Source organism: Nilaparvata lugens, chromosome 7 (assembly GCF_014356525.2).
Source record: "Nilaparvata lugens isolate BPH chromosome 7, ASM1435652v1, whole genome shotgun sequence".
In the NCBI taxonomy this organism is placed as follows: domain Eukaryota; kingdom Metazoa; phylum Arthropoda; class Insecta; order Hemiptera; family Delphacidae; genus Nilaparvata; species Nilaparvata lugens.
The window spans coordinates 51,060,441-51,081,297 of NC_052510.1; the positions used below are offsets into that span (position 1 = coordinate 51,060,441).

General features: G+C 32.9%; 1 protein-coding gene across 1 annotated transcript; it reads left to right on the forward strand.

Moving 5' to 3' along the window:
- Nucleotides 1–254: 254 nt before the first annotated feature.
- LOC111052667 (ras-related protein Rab-39B) lies at nt 255–10,471 on the forward strand. Its single transcript, XM_022339411.2, has 4 exons — nt 255–565; nt 2,142–2,251; nt 7,048–7,255; nt 9,595–10,471. The coding sequence occupies exons 1-4, from the start codon at nt 458–460 to the stop codon at nt 9,826–9,828; spliced, it is 660 nt and encodes a 219-aa protein (XP_022195103.1). The 5' UTR covers nt 255–457; the 3' UTR covers nt 9,829–10,471.
- Nucleotides 10,472–20,857: the final 10,386 nt, after the last annotated feature.

Genomic DNA, 20,857 nt, shown 5'->3' on the forward strand with positions numbered 1-20,857 from the left:
ATGTTTTCCAGCTGTTATATACTGATAACAAAACAGGTGTGCTGCATTTAATATAATGTTGGTAGCTATCTCGATTGAAAAACATATCCGATATCTATAGAAAAGTGTTTAATTTTGATATTCGTACAACTTAAAATGTTTTTTATATCAGAGAGTATGATAGATCTTCAGCTATAATCCGTTTTCTAACAAAATTTGTGAATTGATCACTATGTTGGCAATATTGAGTTATGACAGTCAGCTGTTCAAAGACCAAGCAGCAAGTGATCAAGTAAATAGGACGTCATTCAAAACCTTCAATATTTTAGGCTTTTTGTGGTTATTTTAATTACTCATTGTAAATTTCTTTGTTGTATTGAATTTATGTGTTTACAAAGGAAACATGATTTCTTCTATTTAGGTTAAATTATAACATTGATAACATAGCACATCTTATAATTCAAGAAAGTGCTTCATAATGGTGGACCCTATTTTTGATTATCAGTTTCGTTTGATTTTAATTGGAGACAGTACTGTTGGTAAAAGTTCACTACTTAAATATTTCACAGATGGAAAATTCGCAGAGGTAAATTGCAAATCCATCAATTTTCTTATTTAGAATTCTAGATACAGTATAATATAATATAGTTTATAATAGGTAGGTACTATTAGATTTGTTTATCAGCTTAATCATCATTGCATAATATTTTGTTTACATGTGACTTATTGTCTAGTTATTTATATATTTGTCTTGTGCAATAACTATCATGCTTGAGTAAATTTACAATAGGCTCATATCTAAAACTATTCCTCTTTCAATTTATACTACAGCTTACACTTTTCTTGATAATATACTCTTTTGCACAGTATCAGGTGCAATAAGCTATGAAGCTAGGCATCTTATTGGAAATTTTTCAAATGATAAAAATGAAAGAATTGTTCTCATCATCATCGCCATTGCAGTTAACTTATAGCCATTTTTTCTGAACACTTTTACTTACTTTACTTTTACTTTATCCGTATTCCCAGCAGCCCTGTGGCTGCAGGAGTCGTCATGACTTCACACAGAAGAATATACCGGTAATGACAAATAGTGATACAGGGCTATCTTGATGATTCCTATTCCTCTTCTGATTAGGTTATAATATTTTTAGGTAGAAATATCAAATAGCCTATGTGATGGGATGAGCAAATTTTGATTCTGAATATCAAGGTTTTTTATCTTTTTATAAAGAAGTTTTATTTATTTATCACATTGTGTACAAATACTTAACATGAGGAAGACAAAGTTAAAGTTTTTTTTGAGACTCTTCATCTGCCTTAGTGTAAATAAAAATTTAAAGTTCCCTTCTACGCTACGCTGAAATACCTTCTATCTCCCAATGTCTAATGTTAAATCCAACCTACGAATCCCTTCCGTTCAAAGCAGAATAGCGTAGTTTTCAATATTGTTAGATAGGACGGCTACGTCTAGTCTACGTCTATTTCAGCATAGCTTAGCTAAATGTGAAGAGACTGAAGAGACCCATACCCTTTTTATGAAACAAACTTCTAGTCAAGACTTGCAAGCTAAGAGTAATGAATTTTGGTACAAGAATAAAATAATGTCAAGACTGTGGACTGCCCTTGAGAGTTGACAGGATTAAGCTGTTATCAAGCTACTTAATAAGATAATATAGTACGCTATTTAAAATTCAGTTACATTTCTTCCAACATCCTTAGAAGCTGTATTCAATTCAATTTCAATATTCAATATTTTTTGGGATTGAGCAAATGAAAACTAACTAAAATGCTTCAAACAGAAAAGATACAACATTTTGCAAATAAATATGATGAATGTCAAACTTTTATTTTACTCTCTTGCAAAATTATTTCACCCCCTTTTTGAAACATCCTTTTTCAAAACCCACGTTCTCAATTAAATTATCCAGTAATATCTTTCATAGTTTTAAACAGTAATATAATTGTCCACTCTTTAGCTATTGCAGATTGTTACGAATCATAATATTTTGAAAGAATCTAATAATGAATCTCTTTGCCGTTTTAGTTGTTTATTTCACTTGAAGTGACTTTTGTTATTTATGTCCTCATTCTCCATTGTCTTTGTTGAAATTGAAGAGATAATCTAATTTATATTTGTTAATTTTTTTTTATTCGTTTAGATCTCAGACCCTACAGTTGGAGTCGATTTCTTCGCAAGACTGATAGAAGTGAAAGATGGCGCAAGGATCAAACTACAGCTATGGGACACAGCTGGCCAGGAGAGATTCCGGTAAGAATATATATGTTTAAAAATAAGGAATTCATGATTAATTCATAATTTTAAATGTTCTTATTAACAGTATTCTATTTACAGTAGCTACAGTATGTAACAGTCTATTTACAGTAGCTACTCACATAGCTATGAGAATGATTATTGGGTGTATCAAGTCAACTCCTGTAAATTGGCTTCCAATACTGAGCAATATTGCTCCACCTCCCTTACGGAGGAAAAATGCCCTGTTAAAGGAGTTCAAAAAGATTTCCGATAACCCAATGCTGCCAATTCATGAAGACCTTCCCGACCTTAAAATTGGTCGCCTCAGATCTAGAAGAAGGCCTTCATTGACATCTGCGAAGGATTTGGTCAGAACCAATTTCAACATAGACTCAGAGTGGAATGCTGCTTGGCCCTGAATGCATTTGCAAGCACCTGACCAATTGGCACGGCTTATCAAGCCAAATAAAGAGCCAGAAGGTTTCAGCCTTCCCCGTCACCTTTGGAAGGGATTAAACAGGGTGCGAACAGGGCATGGTGTATGTGGGGACAGTCTGCATAAATTGGGGATCATTCCATCACCTGAATGTGACTGTGGAGCTCGAAAACAAACTTTGAAACATATTGCTGAAGTCTGTCCTGTCAGGTTGTATCCCCATGCTGTTGAGGATTTTGTGAATGCTGCACCAGCAGCTCTTGAATGGCTGGCTGATTTAAACTTGGCTTTATAAATGTCTAGTTTTATCTTTCAATAATTATGTTATTAAAACTACCGGTTCTCTCCATGTGCATAGTTTTATCTGTTACTTCTGCTTGAAGTTAGAATAGCTGATTCTTACATCCAGTTTTGCAAATTTGAAATTTAAGAAGTAGTGAAGTTCTTGACTTCTATTTTTCGGGTCTAATATCATTACCCTCATCAAAGGTTAAGACAATATTCATTCATATTTTCAATGTTTGTTGTAATTAATATTTTAAAGATAACGTTACATTAGCCTGTACGCATATACACAGGCTTATTAAGACCATTCTGTGCAGTCAACTCCCAGGAATCGGAAGTTGAAATTGCTTAATTCTATGTAATTAATTGCTACTTTACTTCTGGACGCTTGCCAAGAAACTCACATGTAGCTGTTTTCTTCTCCAACAAATTCTGTTTTTCCAAAATAATTAAAAAAGTTTGATGCTGCAACTAACATTTTTCAAGATAAAGAATTTTGCTGTCCTAAAAGAGCGCATCTTCAATTTCAAATATGAAAAGAATGAAGCAATAACAAAGCAAGATTTTCATTATAATTGAATCCTAAAGATTTTGTCTGTTTTAAAAGAGCGCATCTTTAATTTCAAATATATAATAATTATAATACATAGAATTAAAAACGATATTATCGAGTATCCTACCTATATTTGAATATCAATAATGAAATGGATTCAAATAGTATATTGTAAAAATATTGAAATGGAATTTGCTAATAATAACAAAATTTAAATTCCATATATTGGAAAATATTATTACAACAGTGAATACAAAGTTGATATCATCTGTGCTGAATAGTGTGTTGTGTTTTTCTGGCTCTAGATTTTGTAAAATTACTTTTAAATTTTCCAATTAATTTGGTAATTTAAGTGTGATATTTTTGTTTTTTATTCTGTTGTCAACCGTCAAAATTTAAAAATCCTAGTTTTCTTTGTTTTTGAGTGAAAATGGACTAAATTTTAGTTGAGTGAAATCATAACCCTATTTTGAATTTTTAAAATGTTATCCAAAGTGGGAGAGAAATAGTACAAGAAGTATCCTTCTCTTAGTTTTTCTCTCCCAATCAGTGCTTCTTTGTGAAAAATATGAATGAATAAATATGTTTTCAAGTTCAAGTTCAAATTTGTTATTGCTTCATTCGTATTATGAATGAAGCAATAACAACCCAAGATTTCCATATAAATGAATGCTGAATCGTTTCCTGGCTATTTTCTCTGAATGATGAATTGGATGCTTCAATCTTTTTCTTATCACTATGAACAAGGCCAACCTGAGTCAGCTTATCTTTAGAGGAAATTTCGTGAAAGGGGCGTTTACAATAATAGAAGATTATTTTTCTCTCAGTTTACTATTTGAATAGAAAATGAAAAAGCTCCTGATAACAATACAAGAGTAAAGTTTAATTTATGATTTCATTTGTTTGTGAGTTGAAATTGAATATGAATGAAATTTTCCATTGTGTTGTAGTGATATAAATAACGTTTCACCATTTGTTAGTTCTTATGCATGTTCATATTTATTTCCTTGTGCCTCACTTTATAGGTCCACTCATCTTTCACCAACATGAATAAATGATTTAATTATGATTTGTGATTGTGAATAAAAAATAAACATCCGTCCCGTGACCTTGCACAAGCCTAGGGATAATGTTATCATCATGCTCAGCATGTAACATCATTATTGGATGCTTTTATTGGGAGAGAGACCGAACCAAATTAAAAGCTGTTCCAACTTGAATATGAACTAGAAATAACTATTAACATCGTCCTTTTGTACCTTACTTACCTACGATTTATATAAACTAACATATATTTTTTTAATATGTTTTTTTTTTAAATATAATCAAATTATATAATTCAAATATAATCAAATTATATAATTCAAATATAATCAAAGTTGTGGAGTGATGCTCAATATTATTACCCGCAGTTTGAACCATTCAGCAGTGGGACACACATTCTTTACAACCATACTTTTATTACTTACGTCATTGCAACTACTGATCGAGTAACATCCTTCGAACAGATTAGGAGAACATGTAAACATTTTTTATAAATATTACTTTCAAAATGAGCTCCTTTTGGTGTTAATTTTGTATCAACACAATTGTTCAATTAGGCTATATCATATACTACCGTATCGTTAGTGGTCTAAAAGTTAGTGTGAGGTAACCTATTGCTCGATTCACATTTTGTTTCTCATCTGCGCGCTTGCACATGCATAACAATGCGCGCACTTACACATATACGCATCGAATGTGGCCATACCCTTTTCTTTGCAAAATATCCAATTGATGTAGGACTAGGACTAAATTTTTCAAGTTCGCCGGGTAAGCTAGCTATTAATATATTCAAAATACAGATAAGTTGAAGAGTGATTGGATGGAAAGAAATATATAGTTAAATAGTACAGTAGGTATTACTCCCTCACTCACTCTCCCATCTTGTCCTATCTTCACTCTGCCTATCTTCTCTATTTTCTTCAACTAATATTGACCAACGAGTATTCCAGCAACTAATAATAAATTTAAAGAGAATAGTGGATAAGTTATAATTTCTAGAATATGCTCAAATTCGAGATTCGTGTGACGATTTAAAAAATTCAAACTATCGTAGGTCTTTCAAATCTAAATTACACCTAATGTTTGATGTACATTCTCCGGTTGGAATTAATGAGCTTTTTATTATTCTTGGATGAATCACCTTGACAGTCACTTGTTTCAATATTCTTACACTATTTTATTAATGATTATGATTTCTCCTTGGTGTGTGGGTGTACGTATGTGTGTTGGTGTGTCTGTGCGTGTGCAGGATGAATTAAGATAATTAAAATTAATTCAGATAAGTATTTTAATTTGAGTTTATATACAGGGTGTTTCAGAAGTAGTGTCGAACATTTTAGGGTATTGTTCCTGCATGATAGGAGACTACAAATGTCGTATTTTAAATGTCATTTTATTTTTTCACTTATGGATTAGAGTTTCACTTAAGAATTTTTATCTCAAGAACAAAATGATGCATTGATCTGAAATTTGGCATGGATATTTATGCTATAAAGACTTAACTCTAAAAAATAATATAAGCTAAAAAATGTTCGATGTAAATTTTCAAAATGGCGGCAATTTAAATTATTGATTGCGAATTTCACGAAAACCGTTCAGTTTACAGAAAATTTATAATAGACAAAAAAGTTAGCACATTTCATCAAGATTTCAAGGATACATAATTTATTTAGATTGGTCTGAGAATAACAGAGGAATGAATTATTTTCGTATTGCATGAATGACCACTTTTCACTATTTAAACATCAATATTACATTTTTAATTCCAATTGTATTTAAGATGAAGCTTTGAAACTCGGTATGACTCCATATGGCCATCCAGCTGATTTTACAATGTTTTTAAGATGATCTCGTTTGTTCGTGGTCATGTATGCAGTACGAAATTGATTAATTTCTCTGTTATTCTTTGACCAATCTTAATAAATGAGGCATCCTTGAAATCTTGAAAAAATTGCTTTATTTTTTGTATCTTGTAAATTTTCTGTAAACTGAACGGTATTCGTGAAATTTGCAATAAAAAATTTAAAATGACAGCCATTTTGAAAATTCACATAGAAAAGTTTTTATTTTATTTTTTAAAGTTGAGTCTCTATAGCATAAATATTCATGCCAAATTTCAGATCATTACATCATTTTGTTCTTGAGATGAAAATTCGTAAGTGAAAAAAACAAAATGGCAGCTATAAGGATAACCACTGAGTTTTGGACACTTCAAATACGACATTTGTACTCTCCTATCATCCAGGAACAATACCCTAATATGTTTGACACTATTTCTGAAACACTCTGTATAAGCATTTTTAGTTGAGTTCTAAATGTATTTTACTCCTGTTTGCAGACAAGAATTTTCTTAAGCAAACAGTATTGTACTCAATGATCTGTAATATCATTTGTGTAACGGAATTTGCTATTTAAATGTTGTCATTGAATAAAACTTGATTTGATTGAGGTTGCATTTTGCAACTAATACTATGAAACAAACTGATGTTTCAGGTCGATTACCAAGTCATACTACCGTAACTCGGTGGGTGCCCTGCTGGTGTATGACGTATGCAACCGAGCCAGCTTCGAGCACATCCCCGCCTGGATGATGGAGGCGCGCCGCCACATCGAGCCACACCGCCCCGTCTTTGCCCTCGTCGGCTGCAAGCTCGACCTCGTCGTATCCAACCCCGCGCGCAGGGAGGTCACTGAGGAGGAGGTCAGTTACAGCAAAGAGAAAAGATACCGTTAACATTTTGTTTCTCATAACGCACAAAAAATTATTTATAATGCGTAAAATAAATGTACTGCGCATGCGCAGCAATCATAAAATAAACGCACTATACATGCGTAGAGAGTGTGAAATAGATTATCGGTTACCTACCCTGAAATTATCCATTCAACGATGATTTTTCTGTACGTAGAGAAGTATTTTAAGTGTAGTCCTAGTTGTAGAAAAATGAAGCTATCTTATAGTGACTGAACCCCACACAGGACTACCTTTCAGGTCTCCTATTTAGACAATAGGATATAGAATAGAATCGAATAGCTTTTATTGATTAATCAAAAAACATATATTACAAATTATAAATTCTAATCCATGTAAGCATTTAACCCTTGGTCAATGACCATCAGGGTGAGTTGAGCATTTTTATTATTATTTACAATGTTCTATACAAATACATTGATAATGTTTAAGTCTTCAAGAGACAGTCCAATAAAGTTTAAGGAACAAATATCACAATTAGTGGTGGAACTGAGCTATTAGATAGTGTCTATATTTCCATGCATCAGAGCAATATACACCAACACACTGCCAATTATCACCATTCAGAAGAGTTCTCATTTGTGGCCATGAGAGAAGTGTCCTGCCAAAGTAGCGTCGCCTGTACTCGCCGAGAACCGGGCACTTGCCAATGAAGTGGGCAACAACTTCTTCATCTTCTTTCAGGCTGCACAATGAGCATGTCCAGTTGTTTTGTGTGAAAGAATACTTGTTCAATTGCACAAGCTCGTTTCTGGCCTTGAAGTACCACTTGATTGTTGTAAAGTCATGGTCCCTGAAGACGTACTCATTCAAATGGCTGAGTTGACTCCTGTAAGTACATCGTTGACTTGATATCACCTGCTGCTTCTGTTGTTCACGCAACATTCTCGCTATTGACGTCAAGGTGTCGTTCATATTGAGCCTTCCTTCTGCAATACCCTCCATTGTGATGCTGAATGATTCTTCTAATTGCTGCCAGTCCTCAAACATAAAAACCCCCTTTTCAATCATGGCCCTCATCAGAATCTTCGGGTATCTACCTTCAGGAAGCTCCAGACATCTCTTGATGTATCCGAAGTGCAGCCTCAGAGTTTACAGAAAAATTGGCTGGAGTCCAGTTTCAATGAGCATGGCGGAATTGGGGGCATAATGCTGGCAAACAGAACACTCTCCTGATGAAAACTCGCTGTATACCTTTCAAGTAGAATATTCTGTATACCTTTCAAGTCGAATCTTCTGCCTCTCCACAGCTGAGCTCCATAGCAGATTATGGCTCTCACTACAGCTTAAGCTTAGCTTCAAATTTAATCGCATTGTCCAACAGTAGGTTATTGAACAGGTTCAATGCCATTCTTGCCGAGGCCAATCTCTCTCTGAAGTGTTCTGTCATGGATAGCCTTGACGATAATTTTAGTCCCAGGGTTTTCCCTCAAATCATCATTTCTCATGTCTTCCTTGTTTTCCATAATTCCTGAAAACAACTATCTTGGACTCATCGAGGTTGACGAGAAGGTTCCATTTGTTGCAATATTCCTACAGAGCTTCAATCATCTTTTTCAGATCGAGTCTATTTGATGTCAGCAAAACAATATCATCAGCATATGCCAATATCTCTATCCTCACTTGTTTGTCACTGTCATGCCTCCCTCCATATTGTCATCCAAATCGTTTAATAATAATGCAAAGAGTAGTGGGCTCAGCAGATATCCTTGTTTGACATCTGTGTTATTTAGACAAAAAATTAGTCATGGATTATAATCCAGATTATAGTGTTAAAATTGCTTGTTTTTGCATGTACAGTGTATGTCTTTGTGTCGAGTAAATACGTTCAAACCTGGATTTGAGAATGAATATTCTTTGCTACAAATTTTCAACTTCAATGGAGATTATTGAATGTAATTTTTACTCATTGCGGAGCACGGGGGCTAAATCTGCTCCAACATAATAAAATAGAAAAATATGAATATCAACACGGTAATAAAACGGATGAAAGATTACAATAGTGTAACATTAAACTTTTCGAAAAATATGTACAAATTCTTTCCTTTATTACTATTGTGATTTTATTTTGTATCATGTAATTACAATTGATTCACACCTGCACTCAGGATCTCCTTTGCAGGTTGTTATTAAACTTTATTGTTGATAATAATATAGTTTATGTAAATTATGTATCTATTTTGAAGGGACAATATAAAGCAATTTCAATTTCAAAAAAATAGAAAGTCAAAATTTAAGTACATGAAAGCTGTTTTCAGTCGCATTCACTTTGCAATTTTTAAATTTCTCAGGTAAGAGACTTTGCACAGCATCACGACCTCTATTTCGTGGAGACGTCTGCGAAGACTGGACACCACGTGGAGGAGGCATTTAATGCGATCACACAGGAGGTCTACAACAGGATACAGTCGGGCGAATACAAGGTGGAGGATGGTTGGGACGGCATCAAGACAGGGTTTGCCCGGCCGGGGGGATTCGACTTCAACCTGGTGGAGGCCGAGCCGGCCAAATCGTCCTGCTGTTGAGTGTAACTCCACAAGAACACGGATTAGTGACGTCACGATCCTTAACTGGTACGTCATTATCATCAGCTGTAATGGCTTTAATCGTCAATAGTGACGTTACCAATTGTCAGCTGTTACGTCACTAATCGTCAGCAGTGACGTCTGCCAAATCGACGTGCTGTTGAGTTTAACTGCACACGAACACACCTCATCAACCTAGAAGAGACGCTACAATCGTCTGTAGTGACGTCACTAATCGTCAGCGGTAACGTCACGAATGGTCTGCTGTGACGTTATTATGGTCTGCTGTAACGTCAAAATCATTATCAACTCAACTCTTTCTGCATACAAACACAGATAAGTGACATCACAATCGTCAGTAGTGATGTCAATAAGTGACATCTGTGACATTGGAATCGACAGTAGTGACGTTAATCATCAGCTGTAACGTCATAAATTCAACATTGCTGCATACGAACACAGATAAGTGACGTCAGAATGTGAGGACAGTGAATGTAGGGATTACACGGACAAACCAAGTGGCAAGCATTTTGGAATGAGTACGTTGTTGCAATTGTGAACGCAGCTGATTTGTGATTTTAGCTTTGAGACTTGTGCGTTCACACAAGCAACAAAGTAACTCATTTCAATGACATAATATACCACCTATATCAACCATCTGAGGACGTCCACTCATGTGATTTTTGTCAAGTAGTCTTATTCTTGCTAGATCTGTGCGCATTTCTAGATAGTTAAGGTCTCTTCACATTACGCTACGCTACGTTGAAATAGACGTTGCATTCCTTTCTCTTAACATTGTAAGTTACGCTACGCTGATGTGAACGGGACAGATACGTAGCCTGGATTTAACATTGGAAGATAGGACGTATTTCAGCGTAGCGTAGCTGAGTGTGAATAGTACAATCAGAATTCATGGAAATTATATTTCCACTGTACCGGTCATTTCCACTGCATGTATAATAATACATGCAATGAATAATCCACTTGCCAGCTGATTGATTATGAATAATTCTATAGCAATGGTTTACAAAACATCCCACGGCGTGGATTGCTTTTCGTGGATTAGCGTGGGTCTACTTTGCGTCGGGCCTAAAGGCCGTATGTTCCATCTAAGGTTAAACAGATTTGCATGTTGGTGGTCATGATTCGTTTGATTTAATCCATCAGCTGATCTGACTACTATCAAACTTGAATGTAGCATACGACCCTGATTGCGACAATGCTACCTAATCTCATTATTTCATTATTCATTGATAATGTAGAAGAGACGTGACCATTGAATAGTGTATCATGTGTGGACGGCCTAACCTACCCAAAGTAATCACTTCCCTTTTTTATATCTTTGGCCTGGAGTTGGTTGGACTATTAACTACTATTAAGTGACTATAGTCACTTGGGACACAGATTGGCCAATAATGATGAAATTCGACGGTGCTCAAGGACAAGATGAGTTACGAATTATCAATTTATAATTCTTATTCCATCCTTGTCTAATCATAACAATTCATCTGTATAAATCATCTAATTCATCCAGTTATATCCATGATTTACAAGAAAATTGAAACTAATTTTGCTATTCTTAATATTTTTGTTTAGAAGTGTAGATTAACTAATTTAGATTCATTTTTAATTTTTTGTGGGCCAAAGTTACTTTGGCAAGAAGATTCATACTTTATAGTACAGAAAATACCATCGTTGTCACTTTTATAATGAAAAATATATTTTATTCCTTAAACGGTGTTTCCATACCATTGATTCAGATCTGTAAGCTCCATATTGTATTTCATCAATTAAGATGAGTAGAAATCAGTGTAACAGTTGTCTATATCGTCATAATTATAATTGAAAATGTTCAAAACATTAAGTAAGATTCGACATGTCAATAAATTAAATATATTCAGTCAAATTCTACATTCAACATAGTTGATAGACTAAATACTTGTAATGCTGTCCCAAGTAGTGTAGTCCTGTGATTCACTAAAGCAACCCGTCAAGATGGCTTGAAAATGTTGTTGATAGTTAAAATGCTATCATGAAATAGTAATGTACTGTATTTTATAATAGTTATTATGTATTCTCGTGGAGAATTAAATTTTACATGGTAGTAACTGCTCTTGTCATCTTCACATCGAGCTCTGTATTTTTGTAGTCTTGATATGTAAATTTATAAAACTATAAGTAAATGATTATAGACGATTGTTTGAAAACTGAATTTGATCATGAATTTACTAGTTAATAGAATTGTAGTTTTAGAATATATTATAAATATAATTGACACTCAAGACGTGAATCCACAAAATATAAAATATTAAAAAATGCTTCTTAGGTCATTGGATTTATATTTTCAAATTTCATATTCTTTTGGCGGATGAGGTTTAGATAATAAATAATGTGTTCGATTTTCAACTTTGGAAGGTGGAATATTGATTGTAGTAAGAGAGAAATCGAAGTTAGTAGGAATTAATCATTGATTGGCATTTTATTTGACATAGTTATTAGTTTTTGTCAAATGAGATGAAAGCCTGTAAACTGGCTAGTGCAGGCACAACCTATGTTTAGTGTACTTGTCAAAACAGACATGTATTTATGTTAGCAAAATATATAATACTTAATATCTCAAACAGGCTTTATTACACTATATCATAACAAATGTATTTTTTAATCATTGTCAAACTTGACTCATTGAATAATTTTTCAATTTGTAATTCATTGGCTTCAATCAGAGTTAGGTCTGCCCACGAACCGAATTGAAATCCATCATGCCAAGAATTTGATTTTCATAACATGTTGAACTATATGGAGATTGGAGAAATTGATTGATCGATTGAGGCAATGACCTATGGTTGTTTCTAGACCTGTTCTGACGCCTCACTCAAGTTGACACTAACAAGAATGTAATTGATTGTTTGTTTATGGTATGCGGAGTTCCTAGTAACACATGACTACTACCATCATACGTCCCTCTTTATTTCTCTCACTTTGCTTAATTTTTCCTCTTTCTATTGAAATTGTCTAACAAATGGCAAAAAAGAAAAATTCGAATTATTTTTCTGTCACTCAACTTTTCTTTTACAAAAGATTGTACTATAGTTTCCTCAAAAGTGCACATAAATAGCATATAGATTTTCATCCCAAAACGAATTGAAATATCATAAAACTCAAGTATAATTCATAGACCAAACATTATTCTTGAGCCTTGTAGAACTACATTTTATAAAAGGTTGTATATAATTAATTATTGTTCAACAATAATCTATTCACAAATGAAAAATGAAAAATTTTAACCTTCTTAAAATTTATATTTATCATGCACTCAATTTTACTTCAATAAGTTGATAAAACTTAATTTGATCAAATTGGATGGATCATCTCATATGAGATGGAAATAGATTTAGTCATTAATTATATCATCGCACCCATTGCCTAGGGCTTATGTGGATAAATTTTGGAAATAACTACGAATGCATTTGGATCCTTATCAACTTAACTTGAAAAATCAAACAAAATCTAAAATCAAAATTCCATCACTTTCCTCTTTCTTGAAAAATCTTATAAAAGTACAATCTATCCGGAAAAGTAAGCTTCCTAATCTTTTTAGATGATTGATAGCTCCTTTTGAGATCCTCATCCATCTTTCAAACTCCACCTACGATCATAACCAAAATCCATCGAAACAGAACATCTCAATTTTGTATTCTTTTAGGCCTAGAGATTCAACTCCATTCATGTATATAATATCACCGAACTGAGATTGTAATAAATGTCTATTGTATAATCTCTCTATTGCTGTAAATGATGAATTCCACATTTACACTTACATTTCTCGTTTTGACGTAGATCTACAAATTGCAAATCTTGTCATGCATCTCCTCCTTTATACTGTCTATACTTTTACTCCCTATACTATCTTTATATGATCTTATATTGTGAATTTCTATTTAGTGTATCATTTCTTCCTTCTTGCTCAATATTTTTCAATTTTTTTGAATAACTAACTAATGAAAATGCGATAACCTTTGTAACGGAATCCAACCTCTATGACTCTCAATTTAATAGAGACTTGTGAATCTATGAAAATTTCGTTGCTTGAAAAATCGATGCCAATATTTTATAGAGAGTTGACAAGTGCTTGTACTTTAACAAAGAAGCATCATAATGTATCTGTGATAAAACGACATTGTAGGGAATTTGTGTGAATACCGTGTTCAATTATGACAAATTCAATGATATAGGAATGTATTCTCAATTGATATCTCTCAAGCTCATTATGTTCGTGGTCTACTGTAATTCATTAAATAGATTGCTCCATTTTGAAAAAAATTGGGAGAGTAAGCCTACTGAAATCTTCTCTCAAGTACTGAAATTTCTGAAACTTCATAAAGATGTATCTTGGGGTAGAAACCTCAAATGAAATAACCACTATAAAAAAAATATTCCATGTAGATTTATAAATTGTTTTTAAATTATAAAATAAAAAAGTATTTGACTCTCGTTGGTTTGTTTGAAAAATATTTGGTTAGATAGAAAATTTTTAAAATTTGAGGGAACTGGAATAGTGAAAATTATGTTGCCCTATTATTGTGTTGTTGTTGTTGTTCGTGGTCTAGTGGATAGAGTGCTTGCTTAGCAGCATAGAGGAGATCCCGGGTTCAAACCCACTCATTACCAAAAGTTTTTTAACCAGATCACTCCCGTGTTATCGGATGGGCACGTTAAACTGTCGGTCCCGGCTGAAGTATGCCAGTCGTAAGGCCCATTGACGGCTTAAATTATATATTCAGGCGGTGGGACCTCCCCGCAAGGGACTCCCCACCAACAAAAGCCATACGAATTTACTATGTTGGCCTGCTGATAAGTAGGTAGTAATAATATTTCCATTCAAACATTATTATTTAAAATTATATCAGATTAAGAATTTCTTTAAGTACTAAATATTGAAATTCTACTTTTTAATGTTTTCCAATGGATTGAGAAGATTGATTACCGTGCTCCATGTTACTGAATGGTAAACTTACTGAATGGTACCACTTGAATTATTGTAACAAGATTGATGATGTAGTTATTGAAATGATTTTTGAAACTAAACAATACATTTCTCTGATTGGAAAAATTATATTTCACAAAAATATTCTTCATTAGATTAGATGAGCTGAAAATGAGTTGCCTATTCAATCTATTATCTTGATGTAGGCCTAAGCTTTATACTGGTGAACGTTGTAAGTTGACTGTGCTGTGACCCACAAATTGAAGACTGAGTCTCTAAATCACTCTGGCTTTCATTCAATTATGTTATATTTCATATTAAAAAAGTTGATAATTTTTCATAATTATTAATTTTTAGATTTTTATGCTTTTTAAAGCTTTCATAAGGTGAATTGATAATTGATTTCTTCTTATGATATCAGTTAGGAAATTAGAACATTTTTAATATAATCAATTTATTTAACCAATAAATAATTAATGTCATTTGTAATACTGAACTATTCAACAAATTTATGTTATTTGTAATACTTAATCATTTAACATATTAAAATCATTTTAATCCCATTTTTTAAAAATTGTGAATATAATGTGAAGTTTCATTACACTGTAACTAGAACCAAAATTCTTACCGTACTGTACATAATATTGCTTTATTGTTGATTGATCTTCAAACTATAGGAAGGCATAAATTCATTCCAAACATGGATCACAAACAAATTCAAGATTTATTGTAAACTTCAATTTCATGAAAGACTGAAGGTATAGTTTGTATGATTTCGCGTGGAAACTTCTGGAAATGATAGGAGACAATAAACAAATAACCATATTGTATGGTCTTGTCAATTTTGAATTAAGCTGGACAATCGAAGATATCCATTTTAGAGTGGTTGATGAGAAAATACAAAAGAATTACTGATTTTTGAATATTGGAATTTTGTTTATGGACAGAACAGTTCATTTCATCATGTTTGTAAAGTAAGGAATGAGCGTTAAAAATATAATGAATGAGAATTTTTCAAAATATTAATTCCAAAACAATGTATCCGTTAGATTAGAATCAGTTTGAGCCCGAAAATTGCTGGATTTGCAATAGACCCGTTATTTTATTGACTCTTGAAGTAGGAACCATATTTAGATGAGAAGTATTTCCACATTTTCCGATTCAATAACCATGATTCAATTTTCAAATGTACACTTCATTAATTTTACTTTATTATGATTAAATCATAATTCATTCATGACTACTAGATATTATTGTATAGTATTATTGTGGCTTTTAATGTTAATATATTAATAAAATTTGTGTTGTTAATAGATGAGTGATTTTTTAAAACCTTTACTTTCACCGTAATTTTTTAAAATGATTCTATAAGGAAGTTTGTAATTCTTGCTACGGAGTTGCACTAAAATAATTCAATGATTTGACCAGCAATTGGACCTATTTTTTTCTGCAAGCTACACTGTAAGATTGTTGTAATAAATAATTGTCGTATATATGGCAATATTAGACTATTGATTAAAATTTAATTTCCCGTGAAATTAAACTTCCCTACATCTCAACTTATAGCCATTCAACTTTTCCCTAAAAAGTTTCAAGTTTCTTTGAACTTTCCCTTGAAATTACACCTTCCTTCATTGTAATAATAAGAACACGATCTATTCAACTTTGAGGCTATTCGAAACTGGAACCTTTTCTTCATTCAAATGGTTGTGGATTCATATTGATTTTTATGCAATTTGTAACTTACTATGAAACAATGTCACAGTCAATGGAGTTATGTAAGTAAAGTTTGTTCCATGTTAATTTTGAATACAGTATAGAATTACTACAGCTTGAGCTTAGTGAACTGAGTTAATAAATGAGAGTATTGTCAACGGTGGGCCACCTTGGGATCAACTAATAAAAAACTAGTTACGTTATCACTCACTAGTCACTATAGTTGATAATCAACTGAGTTAATATCTCTGTTTAGATTTGCGGTTTACTTATTGCTAATATCAAGTTCATAAGCTTACGTTTTTGACTTTTTGTGGAGCAAGCAAAAAATGCATATATGCTATGAATAATGAATTTGAAAAGTAAGGATAAAAACATAACATGTTATCACAGTACCTACCTAATTTTTTTGGGAAATCTTGAAATTTGAGCTTTAGTTTCAAATAGGATGACGATTGTATTTTATAATCCATATTATGAAACTTAGCAGCCGTTATTCATCCTCGGTTGTTTTTAGAAACTGTTGATTATTGGACAATTCAATATTCAAAATACAGTTAGCCTTCTGAATAGAAATTTCATGCTTATGACAGGCAATTATTTCCTGCAAAGTTTAAACAGATTAATCATCCTAGAAAGTTCAAAACAACAGTACACAATTGGTTGATGAGCAAAGGAAGACACAACATAGAAAGCATTATTTTAAACAACAACTTACCATCTAATGACTTACTAAACACTAACTAATTAATAATTATATGCACAAAAAAGAAAACAAACAAACCTACTCTAGAACATGGTAAGCCATAGTGGAGTAGGGTAGGTCAATTTCCACACAGAAAACGCTATAAACATGTAGAGGACACACATTATAAGAAATTTTTATTGTAACTAACTATTGTATGTAATTTTAATTTATCTAATATTTTATGTATTGATGTAGTAGTTGTAGTTTTTTTTTGGGAAATAAACATTTATCTATTTAGGCCTATTATTATTAATTTCTTCATGTTCAAAATATAAGTCAGTATTTTCCATTAGCCTACTGCTTTACTTGATTACTTTGGGCGGTAACAATTATTCTAAAATCAAATAATAGAGTGATCAAATCGTGTCAGAAACAAGTTACACAGGTTAATTGACTTTAATAATTTACGTCGTTGATTGTTATCGAGGCAGTACCTACGATATTCAGTCACTTATTGTTGATTTAAATAACTCGAAATGTCTCTAAATCTAATATTGTTATTACAATTCACGGCGAGATGTGGTTTTGATTATATCATTGTAGATTGATGTGGTTTTAACCGGTAATTAGTATTCTTTTTCAGATGTTGTTACTATTTCAAGTGGCTAGATTATCTCAGACAATCAAATTCCATGATTATCTGATTGGCATCCTACTTGCATCTTATCCGGGTGCCTCCATGCTGGTTACGTAATATCAAATTCATCAGATACATTTGCATCAAACCAATGACGACGACGTACTGACAGATTTCAGGATATTGTGTTAAAATTCAACAAACTTAATTCAATTTTCATGAAATTTGTGTATAAAAGGTAGTCTAGTTTTCTTGTAACTGGTTGTCTCATGCAACACGTTTTATGAAAGTCATGCTCTGCTCATTCTCTGAAATGAAACTGGTTTATTTTGGTTTGCTTTTCCGAACTTGAACGGAAAAGTGGGCTTTTGTAGAAAAATAAAATTATATTAATGAATAAGTTGTTTGTAGCTTTGGTTTATCACTTTATCTGGTATTTCCATCAACTTCTACACGTGGAATATGGTTTCAATAATTGTGTTCAGTTACAAAAATTTTACACAGAAACGTTTGAGAAATTGAGGCTCATTCAAATAGAATTTTCTTACTCTATAGCCTTCACACTTTTCAAATTCAATGTTGACTTCAGGACAAATTGTGTGATGAAAAATATGTAAAAATTGCGAAAATTATCTCTGCTACATTCGGAAAATTATTCCGCGTTAATATATTTTCAATATTTTGTTTGTAACGAGTGTTGATTAACTTTGGTTCTGTGCAAGAGCCGCCATCCACATATATGTAGTCTAATAAGGAGATATAAAATGAGCGCTGCTATCCAGAGATTTTCAGTTTGGTGTAAGGGTAAGCTTTCCTGACTGGCAATTTGGAGGTACCGGGTTCGATTCCCGGGCTGAGAACTAATTTTTGGATAGTAGTTCTCATCGAATTTCCATCTAGCTGTTAACCCTGTTGTCAATGTCTGCAGTAGCAGAAGTCTTCGGGGTGATTTGCAGCATTTATTTTCGTTAAATAATAGTTATATATTAATTAGCATTTGAATAAATGCATTCTCTATTTAATTCCATCTATAATCAGGAGATCCCTATTCAGTGCGAGGGCGAACAGAAATTGGAATAAGTTTACTGCGCATGCCTGACTGTTGTATTCCCAATTTATCATAAAATTACGGCTTGTAGGCTGGTTGATAGAAAAACCTGGATAGGATACAATTCCGCTGGTTGATGAAATATGCTATTGCTTTGCATAGTAAGGATTGTTTTGCTGAGGTTGATGCCCACATGAGCTCTAGGCTTGTGCGTGGATAATGAGGTGGATGATGTTTTTGGTGGGTTCCGAACCACCGGGAAGTGATTTTACAACTCATGAATCATATTCAGAGGAGTTGGCTCATCAAGCGGTCACCCTTCCAACAGGAGTAGCAGGGGCATATGGTTCTTAACTCATCTGAGCTGTAGAAGGGGTATATATCGGTTCAGTTATCAAGTTGTGAGTCCATGACTGTACCTGTCGACTTTATTAGGCCTACTTATTTCTCTGACCAAAGTGAAAAAATAGATCATGTAAATAGAACATGAGCGCTCACCTTTTTCTGTTTTGATAATTGATTAATTAATCACCTCAAATTTAACTTGTAGCCTACCTAATAAATTATTTTCTATCCATCACAAAATCTCTTAAAATTAGATCTCTTGAAACTTAGGTAACAATAGGAAGAAGAATGTGAATAAGGAAGTTGTAGTACCTTCTGGACAAGGAAATTATTTGAAAAACCAAATCTATCTTGATATGAATATCTACTTGATGTTTTCACTCTTTTCTGGTTAACTTTCTTAATGTATATCTGCCCACAAATTTTAATCTTCCTTTCTCCCACTCACTATCTCCATCACGAAAAAATATGGAATGGAACTATTCGAGATTCGAATAACGTGAGATCAGAGAAACTCCAATTCGGATAGTCTGTCTATATAGTGCTACTGCTACCCCAATATAGTATAGTAGCGCCAAACACTTTTCCACTGTTAACACCATTATTAACGTTTAAAACACGTTAATCTTGAAGTTTCAAAATCTTTGCCCCATATCCTTTTCTCCCGGGTTCGCACTATAATTTATCACCGGATATTTTCCTCACTAACTCATGTCCGAAGTTTTTCAAGAGATAACTAGGTTGATAACCGTCAGGAAAGTTTGGGTTGGCAAATCTTTAAAATTTATGGCTTCATAGAAAAATGACAGAAAACAACCTCTTGCTTATCGTATTTTTCTAGAGTGTTCCAAATGAAAATTATTTAGGTGCTGTGATATTCTTAGATTAGAGTTTTGAATCTTGAAAGAAAAGAATGTGTATTGAAAGTTTAGCTTGTAAACTCGTCCTAAATTTCAGTTATCATGACCTCTCATAAGTTGAAGTTGCCATTTCACATCTCAACTCCCACATAAATCTTCAATCCTCCAATTTGTTAATATCTCAATAAGTTTTCGACCGACACAGGAAAACATTGTAAACTAGCGATTAAGATTTTGCTTGTAGTCTATTGTTAATTAGCATCAAACTTTGATAGTATCTATATACATGATAGTCGAGTTTGGTTGTGTTCATAATTTTAATATTCTAGATCTAGAAGAAAAATAATTTCCAAAAATGAATCAAGATGTTTGAATCGAAAATTTGTTCTTTTCAATCCTCCAATTCCTTTCTTCAGACTCAACATATTTTCCTGCATCCCTCATCCTTGGACATGCTAACATTGATGTATTCTAGCACCGAACTATCCTTAAATTAGAGCTGAGTCATTTTAATTAGTCATAGAAAGTTAAGAACTATTGTGAATTGCTTGTCACATAAACAGACATTTTCCCATTCCATCAAGAAAATCACTTGAACAGGGGTTCTTACTGAGTTAAACTCTCATGAAATAGACGGATAGTGTATATTATAATATATATTTCATATAGTTCTTAATAGACATTAATGGAATATACTAATAGTCGATACAAAATATTTCATATTAGTTGTTCTGTGAACAGTAGACCTCAC

Excerpts from the sequence above, each read along its gene's own strand:
- LOC111052667 (XM_022339411.2), top strand. The coding sequence starts at position 458 with ATGGTGGACCCTATTTTTGATTATCAGTTTCGTTTGATTTTAATTGGA. Across the intron at positions 566-2,141 it reads CAGATGGAAAATTCGCAGAG|ATCTCAGACCCTACAGTTGG; the intron begins GTAAATTGCAAA and ends TTATTCGTTTAG. Across the intron at positions 7,256-9,594 it reads GGGAGGTCACTGAGGAGGAG|GTAAGAGACTTTGCACAGCA; the intron begins GTCAGTTACAGC and ends TAAATTTCTCAG.